General features: G+C 32.0%; 1 protein-coding gene across 1 annotated transcript in view; it reads left to right on the forward strand.

Moving 5' to 3' along the window:
* The window catches only part of ABCA13 (ATP binding cassette subfamily A member 13), a 523487-nt gene that overhangs the window by 497194 nt on the left and 1899 nt on the right, over window positions 1-24394 (forward strand). The window contains 2 exon segments of the mRNA XM_074283590.1: window positions 20979-21084; window positions 22126-22263. Of these exon segments, the coding sequence (XP_074139691.1) occupies window positions 20979-21084; window positions 22126-22263 (244 nt within the window).

Raw genomic sequence — 24394 nt, forward strand, 5'->3', positions numbered from 1 at the left:
TTGAAATGTCCATTAATCATCCCTGGAAAAATACCTAATAGAAAGGTTGCTGTTCTTTAGTAATTTTTCATTTGTATCTGACTCTTGCTGATCCATTTGGAGTTTTCTTGGCAAAGATACTGACATGGTTTGTCATTTCCTTCTCTAGCTTATTTTACAGTTAAGGAAACTGAGGCAAAGAAGGTTAAGTGAATTTCCCAGGATCACACAGTTTATAACTTCTGATGATGGATTTGAAATCAAGAAGAATCTTTCTGGGAGTCTATCTGGGAATCTGGCCAGTGGCATCATTTATCTGTTCTAATAAGAAAATACTGCTCTTTTAAAATAAAATTTATTGAAATTTTCTATCTCTAACAAAATCAGAGTTGTCTGAAATATTCCATCTCCTCCAAGATAATTATGTCATGTTACAAATAATATTTTTAGAGAAGAAAAAATTAATACCACTGATCAACACATTGAGAATAATCAAAACATTGTGCAATGTGTTGGATCTTCCAGGTCCCAAAATGGTGTGGGTTGAGGGTATCCTTTTATATCCCTTCATCTGAGTCCTTCTGATAAGGCAAGATAAGGTACCAGAAACTGAGTTCCCTTTTTGAGCTAAACTACCATGCATTCAAACTCTACTGCAAAAATGTCAATTCTGATAGACTGGTCATATTGTTTGAACTCAAAAGTACACTTGTGTAAAATAATATTTTATGCAGAACTTACACAAGGCAGATACTCATATGGAGGTCAGAGGAACAGTTACTGTCTATGAAGAACTTTGGAAATTGAGTGTGAGATTTGGGAGACATTAGCACAAGATCATGCCATGCCCAGGCATCAAAGAAGGCACTGTGCTCTGTAAACAAAGAATTTCAGTAACTCAAAAGGGCAAATTTAGAAATATCTTCCTCCATCATGATATAATTTTGGTCCTTTTCAAATAAACAGCTTTATCTGTAAGATTTTATTATATTTACCTTTAATGGTGGGTAGTCTTCTTCTATTTACATTGCGGTTATTGTGTATATTATTTTCTTTACTCTGCTGACTTTACTTTGCATCAATTAATATAGATCTTTTTATGCTTTTCTGTATTCATGTCAATAATTTTTTACAGAACAATAATCTTCCATCACAGTCATGTATCACAGTGACTTGCAAATAAGAAGATAAGTATAGGTTGCTTTCTGGGCCAATGGAAAAATATCCATATTGATGTGATCATGTATCTATTGGAGTGCCACTTTTGCTAAATCATATTACTGTTTCTGCTACTGCTCCATGCTCATGTTCATGTACTGGACAATTCGTAAATCTCATTTCTCACAATAACGCTAGGAGGTAAATTGTATAAGTGGCTTTCCTACTCTGTAGGTGGGGAAATAGAACCAGGAAGGTGATGTGCAAGTTCACAGAAAGTAATTGAGAAAGATGAAAACTGGAATCAACACGTGACTGCAAATCTATTTTCTCTGGCTGTTGTTCATACCTGGAATTTTCTCCCTAATCATCTTTATACAAGGCCTCTCTAGTTTCTTTTTAAGTCTGAATTAAAATCCTATCTTTTACAGGATCCTTTATATAAGACCTTTCTCATTTTTCTTGATTCTCAGCTAATTATTTCCTATTTGTCTTATATATATATGTATATTACCTATATATCTTGTATGAATATGTACATGCAAATATACACAATATTATATATTAAATATATTATATTAATATGTACATATCTATTAATGTATAAATTTTAAAAAATATACATATAACATATATATGTATGTGTATGTGTTCTCTTCTCAATTATATTGTAAGGTACTTGAGGAGAAAGGCTGTTTTTTGACTCAATGATTATCTCGTAGTAGACACTTTATAAATGTTCATCCATTATTTGATAGCTGACATCTATGAAACAATAAATGTGGTCAATGACATGTATGTGGTTTCAATATCCCTAGTAAGGAAACTCTGTCCACTGATGCAGACTTGCACTTCTTCTACAATTTATAATCACAGAAAATTGCCTGAAATCATTTCAAAATTAAATGATTTTCCACATAATTAGTATGCATCACTCTTGAACCCAGGTTGTTATTAAAGGCAAACTCTATATAACATTTCTGTCTCTGTGAATGATAAGAAATAATTTAAAAATAATACTGTTAGGTTTACAAAGCATTTTCTCTTTTGTCTCAAAACACTAGTCAGAGGAAGATAGGAAGTATAAATGGATAGACCCTAGCTTAATGTACATTGAAGACACAGCTCTGTGATTCTGGGTAAGTCACCTACCCTCTCTGTGGTTCCATTTTCTCAAGGTAAAGGGAGACAGCCTGATTTGATGGCCTCATCTCAGGTCTCTCCTATTAAATCATCTGAGGTAGGCAGTTGCCAAACTACTCCTTCTAAATAATGTACCTTATCATTTCCATCCTCAAAAACTTCCATCTCTACTGCCTCTGGAATAAAATGCAAATTTATATTTGGCATTCAAAGCCCTTCCCAATCTGACTGGAGTTTCCCTTTCTAGACTGAGTTCACACAACTCTTATTTTATATAATCTACCTTCCATAGTCATTGAACTATTTTATACACCCCCAAAATTCATTAACTAAGCCATTCCCTTCCACCAGCTATTCCCAATATTTGGAATTGCCCTCTTCCTCACCTTTTTTCTTTAAAAAAAAAAAAAGAACCCAGGAGTCTCTTCCTTTCTCAATGATCTAAGATTTTCCTGATTATCTATTTTTAGTGTTCTCTGTATACTGAAAGTACCTAGTGTCTACTTTCAAATATAGTTATTTATGTATAAATTATATCCTTTCCAATTCCGTAAGAATGTGACCTCCTGAGGCACAGGAAGGCAGTTGGGTTTTTGTCTTTTTATTTCTAGTACCTGTCACAATGTTCTGTACATAGTAGGCACTTAGATACTATTTAATAAATAGAAGCCACTTATTATCTCCATTCTTTGAAACTGAGGAAATTGAACTCAAAGAAGTGCAAAGACTTTCAGTCATATAGGAAGAAATGGAAGTGATGGGTAATAAACTACCATCTTCTGACTACCAAGTCCTAAATTTTTGTTACAAGTTCATTGCTATTGGTAATGGTGACACTTGTCACCAGAGACCAAGAAAAAAATTTTTTTGGGAAAACTATGATTATTCCAAGTAAAAAGACTCCCCTCTTCCTCATCAATGCTATCATCTGGCCAATGTCATCATTACCTTGATGTCTCCATGTGTACCAGCAGATGGCATACACATTAGGAAGTCACCTGGAAGGAATCAGCAACAGCTGGTGGCAGCAGCTGTATTATGCCTTTGGAACTGACCTCAGCAAAAGCCCAAAGCCTGGGGATAAGTATCAGCAATTCAATAAAAAACATACTTTTTTTTTTTTATAATACAAATTGTTGGATGAAAATGAACCACCTGGTCTGCCTAAGGAGAGAAATAATATGTATAAAATCATTATTAGATTGCCACACAATCTATAAGGATTTTTATATGTGTGACAACAAGAAAAATGATGATTCCAAAAAATAATAAAATGCAGAGGAATATCATTTTATCAAGTCCTTTTTTTTGTTATTTTTTAAAGAAAAGGTGCATGATTTACATAGATTTCATTAAAAATAATGAACCCCATGCTCTGGAATTTTATTTTTCAAAGGAGATTATAACACAGATATTTGCAAATAAATAACATTTTAAATTTTACCCTGAAAAAGAGAAATAAATTGCAAAGCAAGCAACAATTCTAATTAAGTATTCAGATAACTATGATTAGGAAGATGATGTCTTAAGAAATTCTACTATGGGAAAATTTGAGTCCATTGAAAATGAAATTATAATTATTAGACGTATTTACATTTGTATGATAGATTATGTGTTTGTATGTATATATTTCTCTTACTCTACATATAAGTTCTCAATACTATTGAATAATGAAATTTAATTTTTATCCCTTGGGGTTTAACATTTAAGTACCATGTAATATGATTTTCATGATTTTACAAAAATATTGTAGAATTCAAAAGCTGAGATCCTAGAACTTGAGGAAAAGGAAACTGAAATTATTTGTTCAAATTCATTTATTTAATAGATATGAGATTAGAACCCAAGCCTTCTGACTTGTAAGTCAACATTGAATGTGTTCTTTATATTAAAAAAAAAACAATGATAGAATAGGAGGGGGAAATCAATCTTGGTTTTTGTCAGTGTTGCTCACTCCACTGATATCAGTAATTTGTCATCTCATTTATTTCCATGACTTCAGGCATTTGGATGGGACTAATGTTGACCCAATGTAATTACATCAGGAGAATTTAGGAATAACACGGTCTCTCTTCTTCTGGGTTTTGCATTTGATGAGTTGAATATCTAGGGCTTTGAGAATTCAAGTTATGCTAAGTGTTTGCTCAGAAATGCCAGCTCCCAGATGTGCAACCATTGATCCTTAAGCAGGAAGAGATTATGTCTTTCTATTTTTTTATTCCTCCCTCTTCCATCCTTTTAAATAGTTCAAGTTCTTGGTTCTAATTTCTTGGAGAAATTTTGTTAAAAGGCCTTAAAAGGCACTTTTATTTTGATGAGGTTGTTTAGGATCATATCAAAATAGGAAAATAGAATTAGTTTTATATTAAATTGTGATCTATCTATCTGTGTTCCTGAGATCAATGGATGGAATTTATTGGGAGGCAGAAATAGAATTTTAGCTCATTATAAGGAAAAACTTTCTAGCAAATTAGAACTATTCAAGGAAATTAATGTACACATTTTGCGAATAAATATTAGATATTCAAATGTAAATTATGATTACTACATAAAATAATGGGCTCACTATCACTGGAAAAAATTCAAAATAGTCCTGTAAGATCACTTTTAAATGTTGGAAGGGGAAAAGTAGATTGCCCCCCCCCCTAAATTCACAAGATTTAAGTCTTATTTCCTTTGTGATGATGATGATAAATATCCATCCGGGCATAATTAAGTACCATTCCTTCTAAATTTCAAGTATTATTACTAACTTCTTAGTTTAATTTTAGCTTGTTGTGGTCTATAAATGTCAGGTATGATACAACTGTTTTAAGTATCCAAATCTCTCAAATTGTAATTTGCCAGTCACACATCTTGGGTTTTTGAATAACTGAGGACAGGCTTTTTATGTGTTATGGATACCTTCCTAAGTCTGCTGAAGCATTTCTGAATAATGTCTTTAAATTCATAAAAAAATGTACAGGATTACATCCAAACCCTCCAATTATATTGAAATATGCTAAACAAAATATGTTAAAAAAGAAATTTATAAACTCTTAAGAATTCCTATCTAATGTAAAAATCAAAACCACCCAATAATATCATGCTATGGATTGATGTATAAACCAACAAAAATATCATTTTTTAAAATTAGAAGGCAGTTCTGTAAATATTAGGAAAAAACAACTAAACATTTCCATATCCTTTTTTATGTGTATAGGTACTTTCCTACAACTAATTCCCTCCTTACCTACTGCTACCACTACCATCACCATCGCCACTACTACTACCACTACTACTACCAACCCTATTACTACTTCTCCAATTCTGCTCCTTTCCTTTCTATTCCTCTTATTCCAAATTAGTATCCAATACTTACATACTACTTTAGGCTTGCAAAGCATTTTACATATGTTAACCATTTTGAGCAGATCACTTCAATCTTATTTGTATATGCAGAATTAATAAGATATTGTGCATATAAATAATCCTGTTTTTAAAGAACATAATTTTAAATATAAAGTTTGTTTTAAAAACTTATTTTCCTTTGCTTTTACATCACATTTATTTCTGAATATATTATCTCTTTCTTAAGAAACATATTTCAGCACAATAATTGACAAGTGCTTAACAATGAAATACATTCCATATATTCCATTTCTGCAAGGAAAGGAGGGAGATGCGGTTCCCTCCCTTTTCTGGGGCCAAACTGCATTATTAAAATTTTCTACAATCCTTCCTGAAAGGGAAAATCCGTGACCATTCCATGACTACTCAATAACTACTTGCCTTTTGAAATAAGCCTGGATATTTCTATATGGTCAAAGCAGACTCCCTAGGCAGGAGCAATAGGTCCCTGAAGGTGATGCCTTTCTTCAATAGAAAAAGGCAGACTTAGAGAAGCCTAGAGTTTAAGATGAAGGCAGTGTTTGGGAAGATGCCTATGGTGTTGGGAGAGTATTAGTCTTTGAAAGGGCTTACAAGGCACTAACATGGACCCTAATAACATCTATATTTGTGTCAAGTCGGGTCTAATATATTGAATCTAAAATGCCATCCAGGGGATTTAGATTACAGAGTGATTTATACTCTTCAATCCAGGGACATTTCTCCTCCAGTCTAAGCCTCCTTCAGCACTGGACCTTTCCCAACTGAGAACTCTAGAAGGGAGTCCATGTCCTCAGGCAGCTTTCTGAGACATGGCCCCATACTCACTTTCAGGCCTAGTTTGACTGTACATTTCAAGACTCACTTTCAAAAAAACTAACAACAAAATTAAAAATATTCCCTTTTCAAGTTCCAGGCATTCCTGCAAAACATCAAGGGTAAAAAGAAAAAGTAAAACAGGGGGACGATTTTGGCTAGATGGCAGAGTAAGTCATAAAATTCCAACCTTTCCAAATTTCCTCCACAAACAAAATAAAATTATGTCTCCCAGTGAACAGAGATTTGGTGAAAAACAAATAAGACTTGAGGCAGAAGCAGGGTTCTCTTGGGACATATGGAGAAGCCCCTAAGAAAGATTCCAGAAATTTTCAGGAAGGAGGAGTTCTGAATTTGGGATTCCAGGTCAGATGGGAGAATTAAAGTAAAGGCAGAAGCACTATTCCTTCCATACCAGGGAATAGAGATGCTTACACTAATATATCTCTTTAAAAAATGAACAAAGAAGAAAGAATCCAGCCATAGAAACTTACTATAAGAATAGGAAAGATGGATTCATCTTCAGAGGAGGATATCCAAATTAAAAAAAAAAAAGAGCAACATTAAAGGCCTACTTGATCAGAAGAATTTATAAAATAATTTAAAAAATACTTCAAATCTCAAATGAGGAAAATTGAGGAAAAACTAAAAAAAATACCCATCTAAGAAAAACAAGATTATGAAAAAAAGGTTACCTAACTAGAAAAGGAGATCCAGACTCTTAAAGAAAAAATTTCTTTGAAAATTTGAATTGGGAAAGGGAAAGCCAGTGAAGCTATAAGACATTAATAAATACCATAAAATACAACATAAATAATGAAAAAATAGAAAAGAATATGAAGAATTGGAAAAAATAATACATCTGGAAATCAGATCAAGGAGAGAAAATATAAGAATATTTGGAATACCTGTAAATTGTGACTAAGAAAAGAACCTTGACACAATAATGTAAGAAATAATCCAAGAAAATTGTCCTGGAGTGATAGAATATGATGCATGCGTGTATGTACATAAACTTACAAGCATATATATATATATATATATATATACACACACACACACACACACACACACACACACACACACTTCCATTTAGATATGATGTCTATGTGTGCATGGATACATTTATAGATGTACATGTGTATATGTATACACATTTATGGATACATTATATATATGCAATATTTACAAAGTTGATTTACTTAGTTAACTAAACTAGACAATGTTAGAGGAGAAAGCATATAGGGCTGTTTTTTTTTGTTTTGTTTTGTTTTGAGAGGTGTAGAAATATTGAAGACCTCTGAAGGCAGCCCTTCAACAGACAGAAATGAGGGGACATCCAGTGCAAAGGCATGAAGAGGAGATGTAGAGCATCATATGTGAAGAAAACAAGTAATTGAGTGCCAGGCACGAACTATGTGAGAAAACTAATATAATAGTAAAAGGATATGTTGTGGAGATGTTTACATATGAAACAGAGAACTAACTTAATATTTCATCCAAAAAGTAATAGGAACCCACAGCAATTTTTCAGAGTGCCAATTTCTGAGAATACAATAATTCAACTATGCACACAAAAATTATAAATTTCTTATGTAAATATCATCTATACTGAGATACTCAGATATCTACATAGTAAAGGAAATACATTTCCAATTAGAGTAGAAACACATTTTAAGCTTTAGTGAACCAAGATTTGTGATTTAGGAGAAGTTTTATTGATTCTACCTCCAAAAATATAGCTAAATTCAGAGATATTTTGCATCTATCTCCTTAATAGAACACATATTGTTTCCCTCAGCTTTTATGCTTGGAAATTATTAACCCAGTTTATAAATCTATGTTTGGCCTCTATTCACCAGAAAGACAAAATAGTACTTTTTTGCATGCTGAATTTTCTTGGATTTTCATATTCTCTTTAAAAATATGTGTATTTTAAATTTTCATCCATTTTCTTAGATATGTGTACTCAATTGTGACACTACAAATGAATGAAATTTTAAATAAATGTAGGCTTAATTGTTGCATGGGTCAGTTTTTCAGAGTACTTGATGTCTGGTTTCCTAATGGATCTTCCTCTATGTCTTATTATCTCTTTATCTCTGGTTCCCAAGTGGACAGTCCTCTCATTGTCTCTTAGACAACTTTAAATGCCTATTGTTTTTATTTTATTATTTGTCATCTGCATGTTAGAAATATTTGATTAATAATGTGGAAGGTAAAGGGATCATTCTATTCATGGGACTTTTCATCTGGAATTAGCTCCTTAAAGCTCCTTACAAAATTACAGAAAACCTGGAGAACTCTCAGAAACATTATAAATCACACATTAAATTAAAATATAAAATTAAAGAGGCACAGCTCAGTTTAATAAAATATATCCCCTTTCTGTAGCTTGTCTATTTTGGGGGGCAGGAGGCTTGGTGATGCATGATTAAGAGGATCATTCAATATAATCATGGAAGGTCAGCCAAAATCAAGCAATTTTGTGACTGACATAAAGTTTGGAAATCACTCATTTTCTTATTCCCATCTCCCTTAATATTCCCTGGTTGCTTTCACCCTATCAAGAATGACATCCGAACAGAAAATAAATGTTTGCATGTGACAGAGTATGATTTTCTTTTGTCAAATACATAGGTATTTATCTTTTTAAAAGGTAATAAAAATGCTAAACTCCATTTGATTCTTGAATCTTATGTACTATCTCTACTCTTAGGTTCATAAAAAAAATATTTCATTGAATAGTTATTTAAAAGGAATGAACAAAAAAAAAAAAGGGAAAAGGAGGTATAATAAAGACTTAGCAACATCATCTTAATAATTTTTTCCCCATATGGCAGGACTTTAAAATGGAGTCATATCAACAGGTGAATATTGAGCACTTCAGGGATTTTGAATTCATACTCTTTAAGGCCCCTCAGATTTCATTTTTCCAAATGCTGGAGACTTTCAAACTGGCAGAGAACTACTCCAGTTGGAATGTAGCTTTTCACTGTATTCTATTGTGGGGTTTTCTTTCTGCTTTTTTGTGTTATGCAGAGAGGAAACCAGTCGCATGGCCACTGTTATTTTCATTGGTCTTCTGGGGACTGCTGTGCATAAAGCAGACTGCTGTCTGATTACTGCAGGGAGAAACTCCTGAGTTGATCAACCCATCCACTATTGAAAGCTGTGATTCCAAAATATTATAAGCTCAAGTATCAGAGGGGGAACAGTTTGAAAAGCCAGAAACATTTTCCTATTTGGAAAATATTTTTTTCTTCTTTTTCATCCTTATTCCCAATGGCTTTCATGCTGTCCAGAATTAAGAATAGCACGAAAGCCACAGAGGCTTCACTGTCTAACACTAATCAGGATTTTGATTTATTTGCTTTGGAAAATGTGCCGCATGCAGCATTTTCATTTTATGAGCCTGCCCAACATCTCTATGAGCCAGCATTTTTTTTTTCTCCTGGTAATTCAGCAGGGGCTGTGTACAGATGCCAGTAGGCTGATAAGAATTAATGATCTCTTGTAAAAAAGGTTGCCTTAGTTTGCCTTTTCATTAAATTGAACAACCTGGTTAATTGTATCCATCTTTGTAACATCTTCCTTATTGTCACATGTGTTTCTGCGGGGTTATATTAGACATTTATAAGATTTAATTAGAGTTCTGTTAATTGCATGTTAATGTGAAGACATCATTGGGAGAGTAAGCAACTGTTAGGGTACTGAAAGGTTCTGTTGTCTCCAGGAAAGTGGTCTCAGATTGGTTTTATTTTATTTTTTAAACATCAGTGATAAATGCCATGCTTATAGACTAATCTTCTTTTCCAAGACATTTGAATGAAGTCCCTTCTTTGCAGTCTGAAGAAATACAGAAGACATATCTTACCATATTTTCTTCTACGTGTTAGATTTCTATCCATATGAAAGTTGCTTTCTCCTCCTCTATATATAGTATAAAGGTGACTGATATAGTTTATTAATACATGAATTTGTTTTTATTTTAATCATGACCTTTCACAATTGAGATTTATTTTTTCTAATATTGAATTACTGGAGTTATCTATTTTTAGTCAAATTGAGTGTTTCATACTTTATAGGTATTCATCTCTTTCTTTTATCTATTCTCTTATAAAATATATCTATCTTATATTATACATTAAAATTATTTGTTGTGGTTTCTCTCCTCCCCTTTTTATTTTCTATTAATTTGGTTTTCCTTGATGTTTCAGTTAAATTAGCTGGCAGTATATAAACAATACTGATATTTAAGAAAAAAAAAGTTACATATTTTTCATTAATTCAACAATGTTGGATTAATGTTGCTTTTTAAAACCACCTTTAAATTCTATTAATTTGCCACTTGATTCTGTGATTATTGTGGTTGAAATAAATATGCCAGTTTTTATAAGTAATCTTGAATGGAAACTTATTGTTTCTTTTTCCTTCTCTGATAATAGAATTGAGTATTTTTCCCCTAAGAATTCCTTTATATAGTTTCAGTTATTGCTTTAATATAGTTTATTGTTGCTTTGATTCGATATTTGTCCCACTCATTCATAAGCAAGGCCTTATAATTTAATAACATTCATTTTCTATTATTATTTTAATTGCATTGTATTCTGTGAAAATTATTTTTACTTTTCTTTCTATTCTTTATAAGAATGTGGTCAGTCTCATAGGTACACAATCAAATTATAAATACCAAAATTGGGTATTAAAAATTATTTTTTCTAATATATTCATTCATTTCTCAACTACATTTTCTGTGATTCATTTAAATTATGGAAAATTGTACCTTCATACATTTTCTAACTTTAGTCTTCCTAATACTTCTTAGAGATCTTAAAAAAGTCTGTTTTTTCTATATCATCTAAATCTATATATTCAGATATGTATATATAATCATATATAATAATATATACATACATCATACATATAGCTAGATGTGTAACCACAAATTTATATATAATCATGTATATGCATGTAACTATTTATAGCAATATATATATATATATATAGCTATAATTATAACTATAATGACATGTAAATATATGTGTGTGTATGTGTGTATGTGTCCAGATCTATTATTCTATTATCTCAGTGTTATATTGATAGAAACTCTTTTAATTGATATAAATTTGAAATTAATCTATAATTTTATATTATTCTGTTGTCACATTTCCATTATTTCCAATTTCTAATCAGGATGTCTATCTACCTATTCTTATGAGTCCCCATATATGCAAATATTATTTTTTGCCCAAATTTTTGAATGCATTTATTTTGTTAATGAATATGAAAATAATTGGTGAGTTATACCAATTAAATTTTAATTTTATTATTAAATTTTAATGTCAATATTTTGTTCTCCATTTCACTTTCCTTCATTTCTGAACAAGAAAACAATGCTGTCTTTGGGCTGTTTAAAGCATATTCAAGCCTAAAAATGCAGTTCTAAATAATTCATGGAACAGACTAAAATATATATCATGATGGCACTTAGGAGAAAGATTTTAATTTCTTTGGAAGTACACTCAAGTATGTATAACTGTATAAACATATATATATATAGATATATAGCTACATTTTTCTTATCAGTTTCAATGTGGATACATGATATCAAAATGCAATATTTTTAGGATAAATAGAATGGCTGTTACTTTAATTTCTTCAAGTATAAGATAGATAGAGATGATTTTCTGTTCCATAGAGAGGTTAGGTCTGTATATTTTGAAGGTTATGTGAAGAACACAGTATGCAGAATGGACTGTTTGAAAATTTGAAATGAAATAAGTTGAGAATATTAGTGTCTAGTTCCAAGTGGAAGCAGTTTTTAAAAGTTTAATATTTACAATGGCACCAAACTCCCAAAACATGCTTTTTGGTGACAAGAATATACATGTGTGATGATTTTACAAGCTATTAGAATAAAAGTTGTATATAATTCATATAATTCCTTCAGAGGCTTATGTCATTGAATATGTGTATAATCAGTAAGATAACATAAATTGGATACCTGAAACAAAGTTATAATTAATGAATCTTAAAAATATAAATCTTAACTATGTTTAATACATGCATGTTGCCATTGTTTATTTAAATGTGTTTTAATTTACTACTGTGAGACTTGGAAGATATTTCCTCATGTTCCTTTCTTTATAAAATGTAAGAACTTTTTTTTTTTAGAATTTTTTTTCCACAGTATATATGCATGAGCAATTTTTTTTATAACATTATCCCTTGTATTCATTTTTTCCAAATTATCCCCTCCTCCCTCTACTCCCTCCCCCCGATGCCAGGCAATCCCATACATTTTACATGTGTTACAATAAAACCTAGATACAATATATGTTTGTAAATACCATTTTCTTGTTGCACATTAAGTATTAGATTCCAAAGGTATAAGTAACCTGGGTAGATAGACAGTAATGCTAACAATTTACATTCACTTCCCAGTGTTCCTTCTCTGGGTGTAGTTATTTCTGTCCATCATTGATCAAGTGGAAGTGAGTTGGATCTTCTTTATGTTGAAGATTTCCACTTCCATCAGAATATATCTTCATACAACATTGAAGTGTACAGTGATCTTCTGGTTCTATTCATTTCACTCAGCATCAGTTGATGTAAGTCTCTCCAAGCCTCTCTGTATTCCTCCTGCTGGTCATTTCTTACAGAGCAATAATATTCCATAACATTCATATACCATAATTTACCCAACCATTCTCCAATTGATGGACATCCATTCATCTTCCAGTTTCTAACTACAACAAAAAGAGCTGCCACAAACATTTTGGCACATACAGGTCCCTTTCCGCTCTTTAGTATTTCTTTGGGATATAAGCCCAATAGCAGCAATGCTGGATCAAAGGGTATGCACAGTTTGATAACTTTTTGGGCGTAGTTCCAAATTGCTCTCCAGAATGGCTGGATTCTTTCACAACTCCACCAATAATGTATCAGTGTCCCAGTATTCCCACATCCCCTCCAACATTCATCATTATTTGTTCCTGTCACCTTAGCCAATCTGACAGGTGTGTAGTGGTATCTCAGAGTTGTCTTAATTTGCATTTCTCTGATCAGTAGTGATTTGGAACACTTTTTCATATGAGTGGATATAGTTTCAATTTCATCATCTGAGAATTGTCTGTTCATATCCTTTGACCATTTATCAATTGGAGAATGGTTTGATTTCTTATAAATTAGGGTCAGTTCTCTATATATTTTGGAAATGAGACCTTTGTCAGAACCTTTAACTTTAAAAATATTTTCCCAATTTGTTACTTCCCTTCTAATCTTGTTTGCATTAGTATTGTTTGTACAGAAACTTTTTAGTTTGATGTAATCAAAATCTTCTATTTTGTGATCAATAATGATCTCTAGTTCTCCTCTGGTCATAAATTCCTTCCTCCTCCACAGGTCTGAGAGGTAGACTATTTTCTGTTTCTCTAATCTATTTATTATCTCATTCTTTATGCCAAAATCATGGACCCATTTTGATCTTATCTTGGTATATGGTGTTAAGTGTGGATCCATATCTAATTTCTGCCACGCTAATTTCCAGTTTTCCCAACAGTTTTTTCCAAATAATGAATTTTTATCCCTAATGTTGGTATCTTTGGGTTTGTCAAAGATTATATTGCTATAGATGTACCCTTTTTTGTCCTTTGTATCTAATCTGTTCCACTGATCTACCGTTCTATTTCTTAGCCAGTACCAAATGGTTTTGGTGACTGCTGCTATATAATATAGCTTTAGATCAGGTACACTTAGACCACCTTCCTCTGAGTTTTTTTTCATTTGATCCCTTGCAATTCTCGACCTTTTATTCTTCCATATGAATTTTGTTGATATTTTTTCTAGGTCATTAAAATAGTTTCTTGGGAGTCTGATTGGTATAGCACTAAATAAATAGATTAGTTTGGGGAGTATTGTCATCTTTATTATATTCGCTCGGCCTATCCAAGAGCACTGAATGTCTTTCCAATTATTTAAATCTGATTTTATTTTTGTGGCAAGTGTTTTGTAATTTTTCTCATATAATTCCTGACTATTCTTTGGTAGATGGATTCCCAAATACTTTATACTCTCAACATAAAATGTAAGAACTTATATTGATTATGTAATTTTTTTCTCCACAGTTGTTTTTTTTCCCCCATTCTTCATTCTTCTTCATCTCTCTATGTAACTCTCTACTAACTTTTCTTGCCTTGATACTCTTAATTTACCCAGGTTATCATGACACTATTTTCTTCTGGTTCTCTTCCTTCTTGTCAACTTGCTCCTCATGCTCCTTTGCTGAATCTTCACATTATGTCAACTTAATATGAATTTCCTCTAAAGTTCTGTTCTGGGCCCTCTTCTAAACTATTTTACTTATTGATCTTATCAGCTCCCATAAACTCAATTATCATGTCAATAATTAGGGTTCTGAAACCAGCCCTTACAACTTTCTAACCTCCAGACCTGACTTCAGCCACATCTCAAACTAGACATCACCTAAATATTCAAAACAGAACATTTTCAAAACTGAATTCATTAGGTACTACTATCTTTCTACTCATCTGGCCTGGCAACCTATTTGTTATCCATGAACTCTTTCCTCCCCCCCCCCCCTCTCTCTCTCTCTCTCTCTCTCTCTCTCTCTCTCTGTCTCTGTCTCTCTCTCTCTCTGTCTCTCTGTCTCTCTCTCTTCCTTCCTTCCTTCCTTTTTTCCCTTTCTTTCTTTCTTTCTTTCTTTCTTTCTTCTTCTTTCTTTCTTTCTTTCTTTCTTTCTTTCTTTCTTTCTCTCTCTTTTTCTATCTCTTTCTGTCTCTCCTTCTTTTTTCTTTCTTTCTCTTTTTCTCTTTTTTTTCTCTCTGTCTTTCTTTCTCTCTCTTTTTCTATCTCTTTCTGTCTCTCCTTCTTTTTTCTTTCTTTCTCTTTTCTCTTTTTTTCCTCTCTTTCTTTCTTTCTTTCTCTTTTTCTATCTCTTTCTGTCTCTCCTTCTTTTTTTCTTCTCTTTTTCTCTTTTTTTCTCTCTTTCTTCCTTCCTTCCTTCCTTCCTTCCTTCCTTCCTTCCTTCCTTCCTTTCTTTCTTTCTTCCTCCCTCCCTCCCTCCCTCCCTCCCTCCCTCCCTCCCTCCCTCCCTCCCTCTCTCTCTCTCTCTCTCTCTCTCTCTCTCTCTCTCCTCTCTCTCTCTCTCTCTCTTTCTTTCTTTCTTTCTTTCTTTCTTTCTTTCTTCCTTCCTTCCTTCCTCCTTCCTTCCTTCCTTCCTTCCTTCCTTCCTTCCTTCCTTCCTTCCTTCCTTCTTTCTTTCTTTCTTTCTTTTCTTTCTTTCTTTCTTTCTTTCTTTCTTTCTTTCTTTCTTTCTTTCTTTCTTTCTTTCTTCTTCTTCTTCTTCCTTCCTTCCCTTCCTTCCTTCCTTCCTTCCTTCCTTCCTTCCTTCCTTCCTTTCCTTCCTTCCTTCCTTCCTTCCTTCCTTCCTTCCTTCCTTTCTTTCTTTCTTTCTTTCTTTCCTTTCTTTTTCTTTCTTTTCTTTCTTTCTTTCTTTCTTTCTTTCTTTCTTTCTTCTTTCTTTCTTCTTATTCTTCTTTCCTTTCTTTCTTTCTTTCTTTCTTTCTTTCTTTCTTTCTTTCTTTCTTTCTTCTTTCTTTCTTTCTTTCTTTCTTTCTTTCTTTCTCTCTTCCTTCCTTCCTTTTTCTCTTTCTCTGTGCTTTTTCAATTTCTCTTAAAATTTGACTGTTTTTTCAAATTGGCAAATATTTACAGAATCTTCTCATCTCATGAGATCTCTATTATTATAAAATAGTTATGTAAATCAGTAATGCAATATTTCATCTGAAAATGCCATGTCATATTTTATACAATTACTGCTTTTCACTTCTCACTTAAAAAAATAACAGAAATCCATGTTCTTTTCCTTGTATCCTCAAATCTACAGAAATAAAAAAAGAAAAGAAAAACAGATTTCTTTTGCCAAATATATATAGTCAGGCAAATGAAGAACCATAGTCTATACACACATACATGTGTGTGTGTGTGTGTGTGTGTGTGTGTGTGTGTGTGTGTGTATGTGTTCTTTCAGGGATATTTTCTCATCTGTTCTCTGCAATAATGAATAGTCATTATATTGATCATGATCCTTCTGACATTCAGAGTCGTTTGTGTTTACACATTGTCTTTGCATAAATTACTTTCCATATGCAATTTTATCCATTAGTTTATAAAATCATTAAAAAATGTTCATTTTTATAGTGCTAATGTTAAAGGATAAAGTGTTTTTGGTTCTCACTTCATCCAACATTAGTATGTATAAGTCTTTCCATATCTTTTTGAAATCATCCTCTCATTTTTATACCATAATAATACCTCATCGTATCCATATGCTAACAACTTATTTAGCCTTCTTCAGCTAATGGGCATTATCTTAGGTTTAGCTTTCAGATTTTTTTTTTCTATTTGGGAACAAATTTAGAATTAATGAATCTACCAAAAAGGGCTGTAATATATATTTTTGTACCCAGCTTACCTCTTTCTTTTCTCTCACTTACATATAAACCTTGCACTTGAATATCTGAGTCAAATAGTACTCAGTGTTTACTAACTTCTATAATTCTAAATTACTTTCCAGAATGATTGTACCAATTCACAGATTTATTGAGTGCATCATTGTTTCTGTTTTCCCACCTCAGTGTGTTATCTTGACCACTCTGATGAATGTGAGATGGAATCTCAAAATTGCTTTAATTTGCATTCCTCTAATTTGTAATGAATTGGAATATTTTTCTAGACTGTAGATTGTCTCATTTTCTTCTATTTAAAGATTCCTGTTCATATTTCATGATAATTTGTAAATTGAGGAATGACTATTTTCCTTATAAATTTAAATACATTTCTTGGAAATAAAAGCTTAAATGAACCAACTTGCTGCAAATATTTTCCCCTCCAATTATTTTCTTTTTGATTCTTATTTATGCAAAATTTACATTTTACATAATTAAAATTTTCTACTTTATATTTTGAGATCCTCTCTATTTCTTTTTTGTCATGAACTTTTCTCCTATCTATATATCCAAGCAATAAGAATCCGTCCCACATATTTCTCAGATTTGTTTATGAAGTAATCTTTTATAATAGATTATATATTCATTTAGAGCTACCTTTTTATAAGGTATTTATGTAAATCAAGTTTCATCCATATTACTTTAAAAGAATTTAAAAAAAATAATGAAGCCATATCCCTGTAGTTGGGGTCTTTGTGTTTATCCAATTCTAGGGTATTAAATATACTTGCTTCCCTATCTTGTATACCTAATCTCTTCTATTGTTTTATGTCTCTTTGTCTCTGCTCTCTCAAATTGTTTTAAAAAATTAATATTTTGAAATAGAGTTTATGATCTGGTGCTGCTAGTTCCATTTCCGATCATTCCTATTTCTTTTATACATTTTATACTTTTATTTCTTTTCATCATCTTTCTTGAGGTTTTTGACATTTTAAAAATTATATGATGTAATCCTTTGGCACTTATCCTTGACATTACATTCAATAGGTAAAGTAATTTAGATAATATCATTTTTATTTTATTGATTCATCCTACTCATGAGCAATTAATATTTTCTCAATTATTTAAATTTGTCTTTATTTGACTAAACATTCCCTCCACATTTACATATATATATATATATATATATATATATATATATATATATATATATAGACATATATATATATATATATAGACATATATATATATAGACATATACATATGTACATAGCTTTTATATGTTGTCTCTGTGAGTTCTTTGAATTTAAGGATAGAACAGTTTATTGCTTTTCTTTATACCCTCAATGCTTACCTTAATGTTAGGTACATAACTGTAACATGCCCTCCTGGCAGTTACAATTACTACTCTGCCCTAGGCCCAACAGAGTACCTTTGACCACTGATTTGCAGAGTCAACTCTACCCAGCTCGCCTCCTCTGAGGCCTTCAAAGGTCTCTGGCCACGATCTCTTGAATCTATAGCTTAATAACTGGTAGCGCGCTCAAGAACAGCCATGTGTAATCTTAAAAGCCTTTATTATACCTACTCACATAATGCCCTGACTTGTTGCTCTGACTTGTCAGCTCCCTAGTGAACACACCTGGTCTGAAGATCCACGTGTTCACTATCAGATTTCTTACCTCTCACGGTAAGCTTGGCTTGGGCACCCCAGGCTAGGGAGCCAGGTTAAAGAGAGCGACTGCTGTCTGCAGTGGGCTTATAAAGGGCCTGTGAGGTCACACACACACCAAGCAGTGAGAGAGCCGTCACTCATTATGAAACTATCTCAATAGGGCCAGAATCCCACCCACAGGGCAGTCCCATATCCATAGAGAATACTTCTGGGCAACTCAAATCTCCTGTTGTGCTGTGGCCGCCCATTTAAAGGGCCCTTACACATAACAGGTTATTTGAAATGCATTTATTGACATATATATATATATATATATATATATATATATATATGCATCATTCATATTTTCATATACCCATTTATGGAATTTATGAATTTAAGATTTTGAGCCCAAGTTCTGACTTGGATTTTGTCTTCTATATATGTTAACCAGAGCATTAGAACAAGTGATCTCTAAGACTTCCTTTTAGTGATTTAGATGTCTTACTGATTTTTCATAAACTCTTATTGTATTCATGAGGAAACTGAGGCCTACAAAGTTTGAATGATTTATCTCAGGCAGAGTTGTGATTTAGCTATGATCTTATGGCATTAGATTTATTATATTCACAGACTCACACATAATAGTGCTATCTGACCTCCAGAGAAATTACTGGCAGACCTTGAGAGAACAGCTCTCTAAGCTAGTAGGAAATAAAAAAGTCCATAGGATTTACTTTTAGCTCTGTACTTTTATTTCTTAGTTCTTTTAGTATTTATAGACAATCTGAATTGAAAACTTGTTCATCCTTTTATGATGTAAGGTATAAGTATATAATCCATTCACTACTCAAAATTTTATTGATTGTATTTAATAAAAAGTTCTAATAAGTTTTCTTATCTAATTTCCAGACCTGGATTATTGGAATAGCCTGGTGGTTAGTTTGCCTACTAGAAGACTTTCTTCATTCCTGTATATCCTCCATTCAACCACTAAAGTGATTTTTCTAAAGTTCCAGTCCAATCATCACTCCATATTCCATAAACCTTAATAGTTCCCTATCATCTCCAGAAACAAATAAAAAAATCCCATTTTGACATTTAAAGCCATTCATAGTATGGCTCTCAAGCTTTCCAATATTCTTATGCTTTCTACCCCATAACTTCCACTTACTTTTTCTTCCCGAGAAACTGGTCTGTATTTTGTTCCACAAACAAGATTTCTTAGCTATTTTTTTTTTTTGACTGACCTCTTTGCCTGGAATGCTCACCTTCCTCATGCTTATCTTCTGGTTTATCTCAAATTGGATTTAAATCTTACCATGTACAGGATGCCTTTCTTAATTCTTCTTAGTTCTAGTGCCTTCTCTAATTAATTATTTCTATTTATTCATACATTAATACACATATTTTTGTTTGTTGTTTCCTTACTCTAGATAATAAATTTCTTCAAAGGCAAAGGTTATCATTTGCCTTTCTTTGGATTCTCAGGAACTGTTACAGTGTCTAGCACACTACAGACATTTGCTAAATGTTTATTAATCATTTAGTCAACTGACTAAAAGCTAGAAAAAAGTTGGAGGTCACTTAATATAATCGACTCATTTTATAGCTTAAAATAGGAAGACTAAGAAACTAGAATCAGAACTTGTATCAAGGTTTTTCAATTCCAAATTCCATGCCTTTTTTGGAGCTGGCTCTCTATTTTGTTTTCTTCTTCTTTCCTTTATATAATGTGCACTAGGAATGCATAGGATATGTTAAAATGAATTTACATTATAAGTGAAAAATCATAGTCCAAATCAATAAACATTTTTAGAAACCTACATTATGCTAAGTCCTATGAATATCAAATATGAGACATTCCTTGCTTTCAAGGAGTCACAATTAAAAGGATGATGGTAAGGTTACTAAACCCTGGGATGTGATGATATCATACTAGGATACAATATGATCTGAGAAGGTATGAATTTCTGAGTTAATTTAATGTTGCAGAATGATTCGATGATGAAAAATAGGAAATTAGCCTGGTGGAAAATCATGAGGAAAAATTCCCTGGGGATTTTCTTTAAATAAGGATCAGGAAGGAAATTCCCAATATTTACATCCTGCCAATCTCTCCAGATAAAGGGAGGAGTGCCAGTGGCTGCAAGAGTTAAGAATGTATAATTTTCTGAATCAATTTCACTTCATAGATTTTCAACATAAACAGGGAGAATTGCTATCATTTTCATAGGCATGAATGGTTGTTATTAAACTGTTTAATATAAAAGAGTTTGACCAATATAATAATATTTAGGAATAGTTCTATATTGTAGAAATTGTCCAGTACAGAAGTAAGTATTAATTGTAGAAACATTCACTTATTTATTTCACTCAACTTCCAGGTTTGGAGCTGGATATACTGTCAAAGTTTGGCTAAGCCAAGCAACAAGTCAACATAATGCCATTTCTGATTCTCTTAAACTCCACTTCCCTGGAATCCAATTTAAGGTAATACTGAAATTTTCAATCACTCTTTTGAAATGCCATTTGTTTGATTACCTATAGAAAAAAAAGACTGTTCTAATATGTCTTTTCTTTGCTTTCTTTTCTATTTCTGTGAAATAATAGAAAAAATAGAATTGTTTTGCCCATGTTATAAGACATAGGAAATCCCTGTGTCTCCATGAAAAAATGAGCAACTGGTTTGTTTAGCAATCTAAGAAAATAAAAGAGCTTCTTGTATATAGCTGAAGTTGAATATATGTGTCCTCTTCTTTCTATTCATCAGAGATAACACTAGTACAAAATTCTTATTTTCAGAATGCCAGCTTTTAATAGGTGATTAAAATATGCTGTTTTCGCTAGGTTTGTAATGCTCTAGGGCTTTGTAAAATGTGTAGTTCTAGAATAAATGTAAAATTATTTCAAACTCTTATGTGTTATTGTATGCCTAAGAAAAGTAAGTCAATCAATTTGATTTATGCCCTTTTTGGCATAATATTTTGTTCTTTTTAATGCTTCTTTTCAGCTTTCTTTCCTTCACTTGCATTACCATTTATCATAATGGCTTTGTGCCCATATGCAATATATTAGGTTCTCTGAGTAGAAACTGCTGGGTATAAGATTGTATCTCTACTACTATCGTGTATTTGGCCTTCTTGTTATATTTTTACCATTACAGGAAGTTTCCACCCCCTACTACAAAAACTATTAATTTACTCTCTTGATCTTACTCTTCTCTCCAGAAGGCTTTACTATAAACATATTTATTTATTTTTCTTTCATGCTTTGTTCAAGTGTATTAAAATTCTCCTCTTTCTGTAAAAAAGGAAATGTAGAACATGCAGTGCAACTTCTTTTTCTCATTTTCACTCAGATTAATCACAAAAATATTATTTCTACATCCACTAGATAGCAGTCTGACCTGGTTTAAATCATGTATATAGTATTCCGTGTTGCAGGGGTATAAACAGAATTAATAATAATTGTGTAGATTTATGTGAGTCTATTCTTTTTCTAACTAACATTTTATGATTTGTTTTTTTTTAGGGACAGCATCTCAATTTATTGGAATACCATGTGCCACAAAGATGTGGGTGCTTGGCTGACTTGTTCAAAGTTCTAGAGAACAATAAGACTTTGATGAACATCAAACATTACTCTATTAATCAAACGACTTTAGAACAGGTACCATGTTTCAGAATAATTAAATCTGTATTTGAAGTTTTCCATCTGGAATTTTTAGATACACAAAACATTGATTAAATTCTCTTAGTAAACATAAAAATTAGAAATGACATTAACTTTTAAAAAGCCAAATACATTTTTATTATAGCATTGTTTGATTTTTCTAGAACTATGATTCTTTCTGGCAAAATAATTTTATACTAAATATAAAATTATACTACTATTACTAAGTAATATTTATATTGAGCATTAAGTTTCTTAAAAACTATACACACACACACACACACACACACACACACAGAGAGAGAGAGAGAGAGAGAGAGAGACTTTTCAACATTTACTTTTGAAAAATCTTGTATTTCAAATTTTTTTACCTCCCTTCCTCAGGTAGTTGATATTACAATGTTTGATATTACAATGTCTATTTTGCATACATGGAAACTGATAAAAGTTAAATAGCTTTCTCAGCATCATGAAGGAATAATAAGTACCTGAATTTGCTACATATATTATACCTGCTAACTATTTTATCTCTGATAGAATCCTAATATAACTGAAACTTTTAAAACTTTGATTCAGCTATAAAATGGGTTAAGATCATGTCTCTTATACATACAGGTGAGTGCAGGTACATAATATGTATGTGGGCTTATATATACACATATATACATTTATTAAATCAAATACACAAAAAAGACCCTGTTGAAAAAGGTATTCCAATTTAATTTTTTAAAGACATATACATGATGCATATATACATATATAAATGTTAAAAATATAAAACAACATATAAAAAAGAAACTTAAATTTAGCTTATATGGTATTAAGGATTGATAATCAAGTTATAGGCTTGATTTTTATTAAAATTATCATGATATTTATGCAGAAAAAAATATCTAGAGTGATTCATTAATATTCTGAATAATTATCTCATAGAATTTATTTGAAGAAGGAACATGGACAGTGAAAAGAATACCAACCTTAGATTTGAAATACCTCTGTTTGAATCTTGTTTGTACTACTTATTAGTCTGTACAATTAATTATCAGTATGACCCTTCACAAATCTTTTAATCTATATAAGACCCAGTTTTCTCCCTTACAAAAATGAAGAAAATACACATGTTCTATCATAAAGAGGAAAATGCTCTGTAAGTAATATAATGTGATCTAAAAGTAGCTATCATTTGTTATTAGTGATGGTTGCAATTTCTCCCAGAAAAGGAACCAACATACCATGGAAAGACCACTGATCTGGGGGATCTATGGAGTGCCAATGAAATTGGATGCAGAAAAATATATTTTAATTTTCATTACTCTCCAATTAAAATTTATCATGACATTTAATGGTGGTTTTAAAAACACAAACCTTATACTGAAAAGTTTTTTACTCTTTTGCAGAGTGCCAAATAAGTACACACACACACACACACACACACACACACACACACACACACAAATGAATTTAAGATTAAGAACTTCTACTTTTACTGGCCATGGCTTGGCAAAAAAGTTATTAACTGTTTAATAATGTGAATAAAGACCAATTATATACAGGGGAAAGCATTCCACCACTAAATTCAGCAAACTCAGCAGCTAGTTTCAGTATCTAAATAGTCTTTGGATTAAGTGCTGCCTCCTAATGGCTAACCCTAACTCCCCAAGGGGCTGTTTCATGGCATTTCTTCTTGACCTGTTTATTCTGCATAGTGTCTTCTTTCACTGTGAATATGTTTCAGCCTGTTGGTTTAAGAGCAGTGTTAAAGGCTCAGGGATTCAGTGGACTATGTTTAATACATTAATTAAAACAATATCCATAAAAATGCCACCCAACCCCCCCCCCCCAAAACAAAAACTTCTACTTTAGAATCAGAGCAATTGGATTCACATCCTACCTCTGATACTAATTATGAGTCTGGGGACAAAGCATTTATCCTCTCTGATCCTCTGAACCTCTCAGATTAAGGGTTTGTATTTTGATGACTTCTCCCAGTTTTTTCTAGGTCTGAAATGTCCTATTTTGTGAAGAACCAACATCATTGAGATCACAGATTCATTTATGCATTAAACTATTCAGAAAATAGGACCTGATCTGTGATTTCACTGGTTTAGGGCAATATCAATTGAGAACT

Source organism: Sminthopsis crassicaudata, chromosome 1, assembly GCF_048593235.1.
Source record: "Sminthopsis crassicaudata isolate SCR6 chromosome 1, ASM4859323v1, whole genome shotgun sequence".
Classification (NCBI taxonomy): domain Eukaryota; kingdom Metazoa; phylum Chordata; class Mammalia; order Dasyuromorphia; family Dasyuridae; genus Sminthopsis; species Sminthopsis crassicaudata.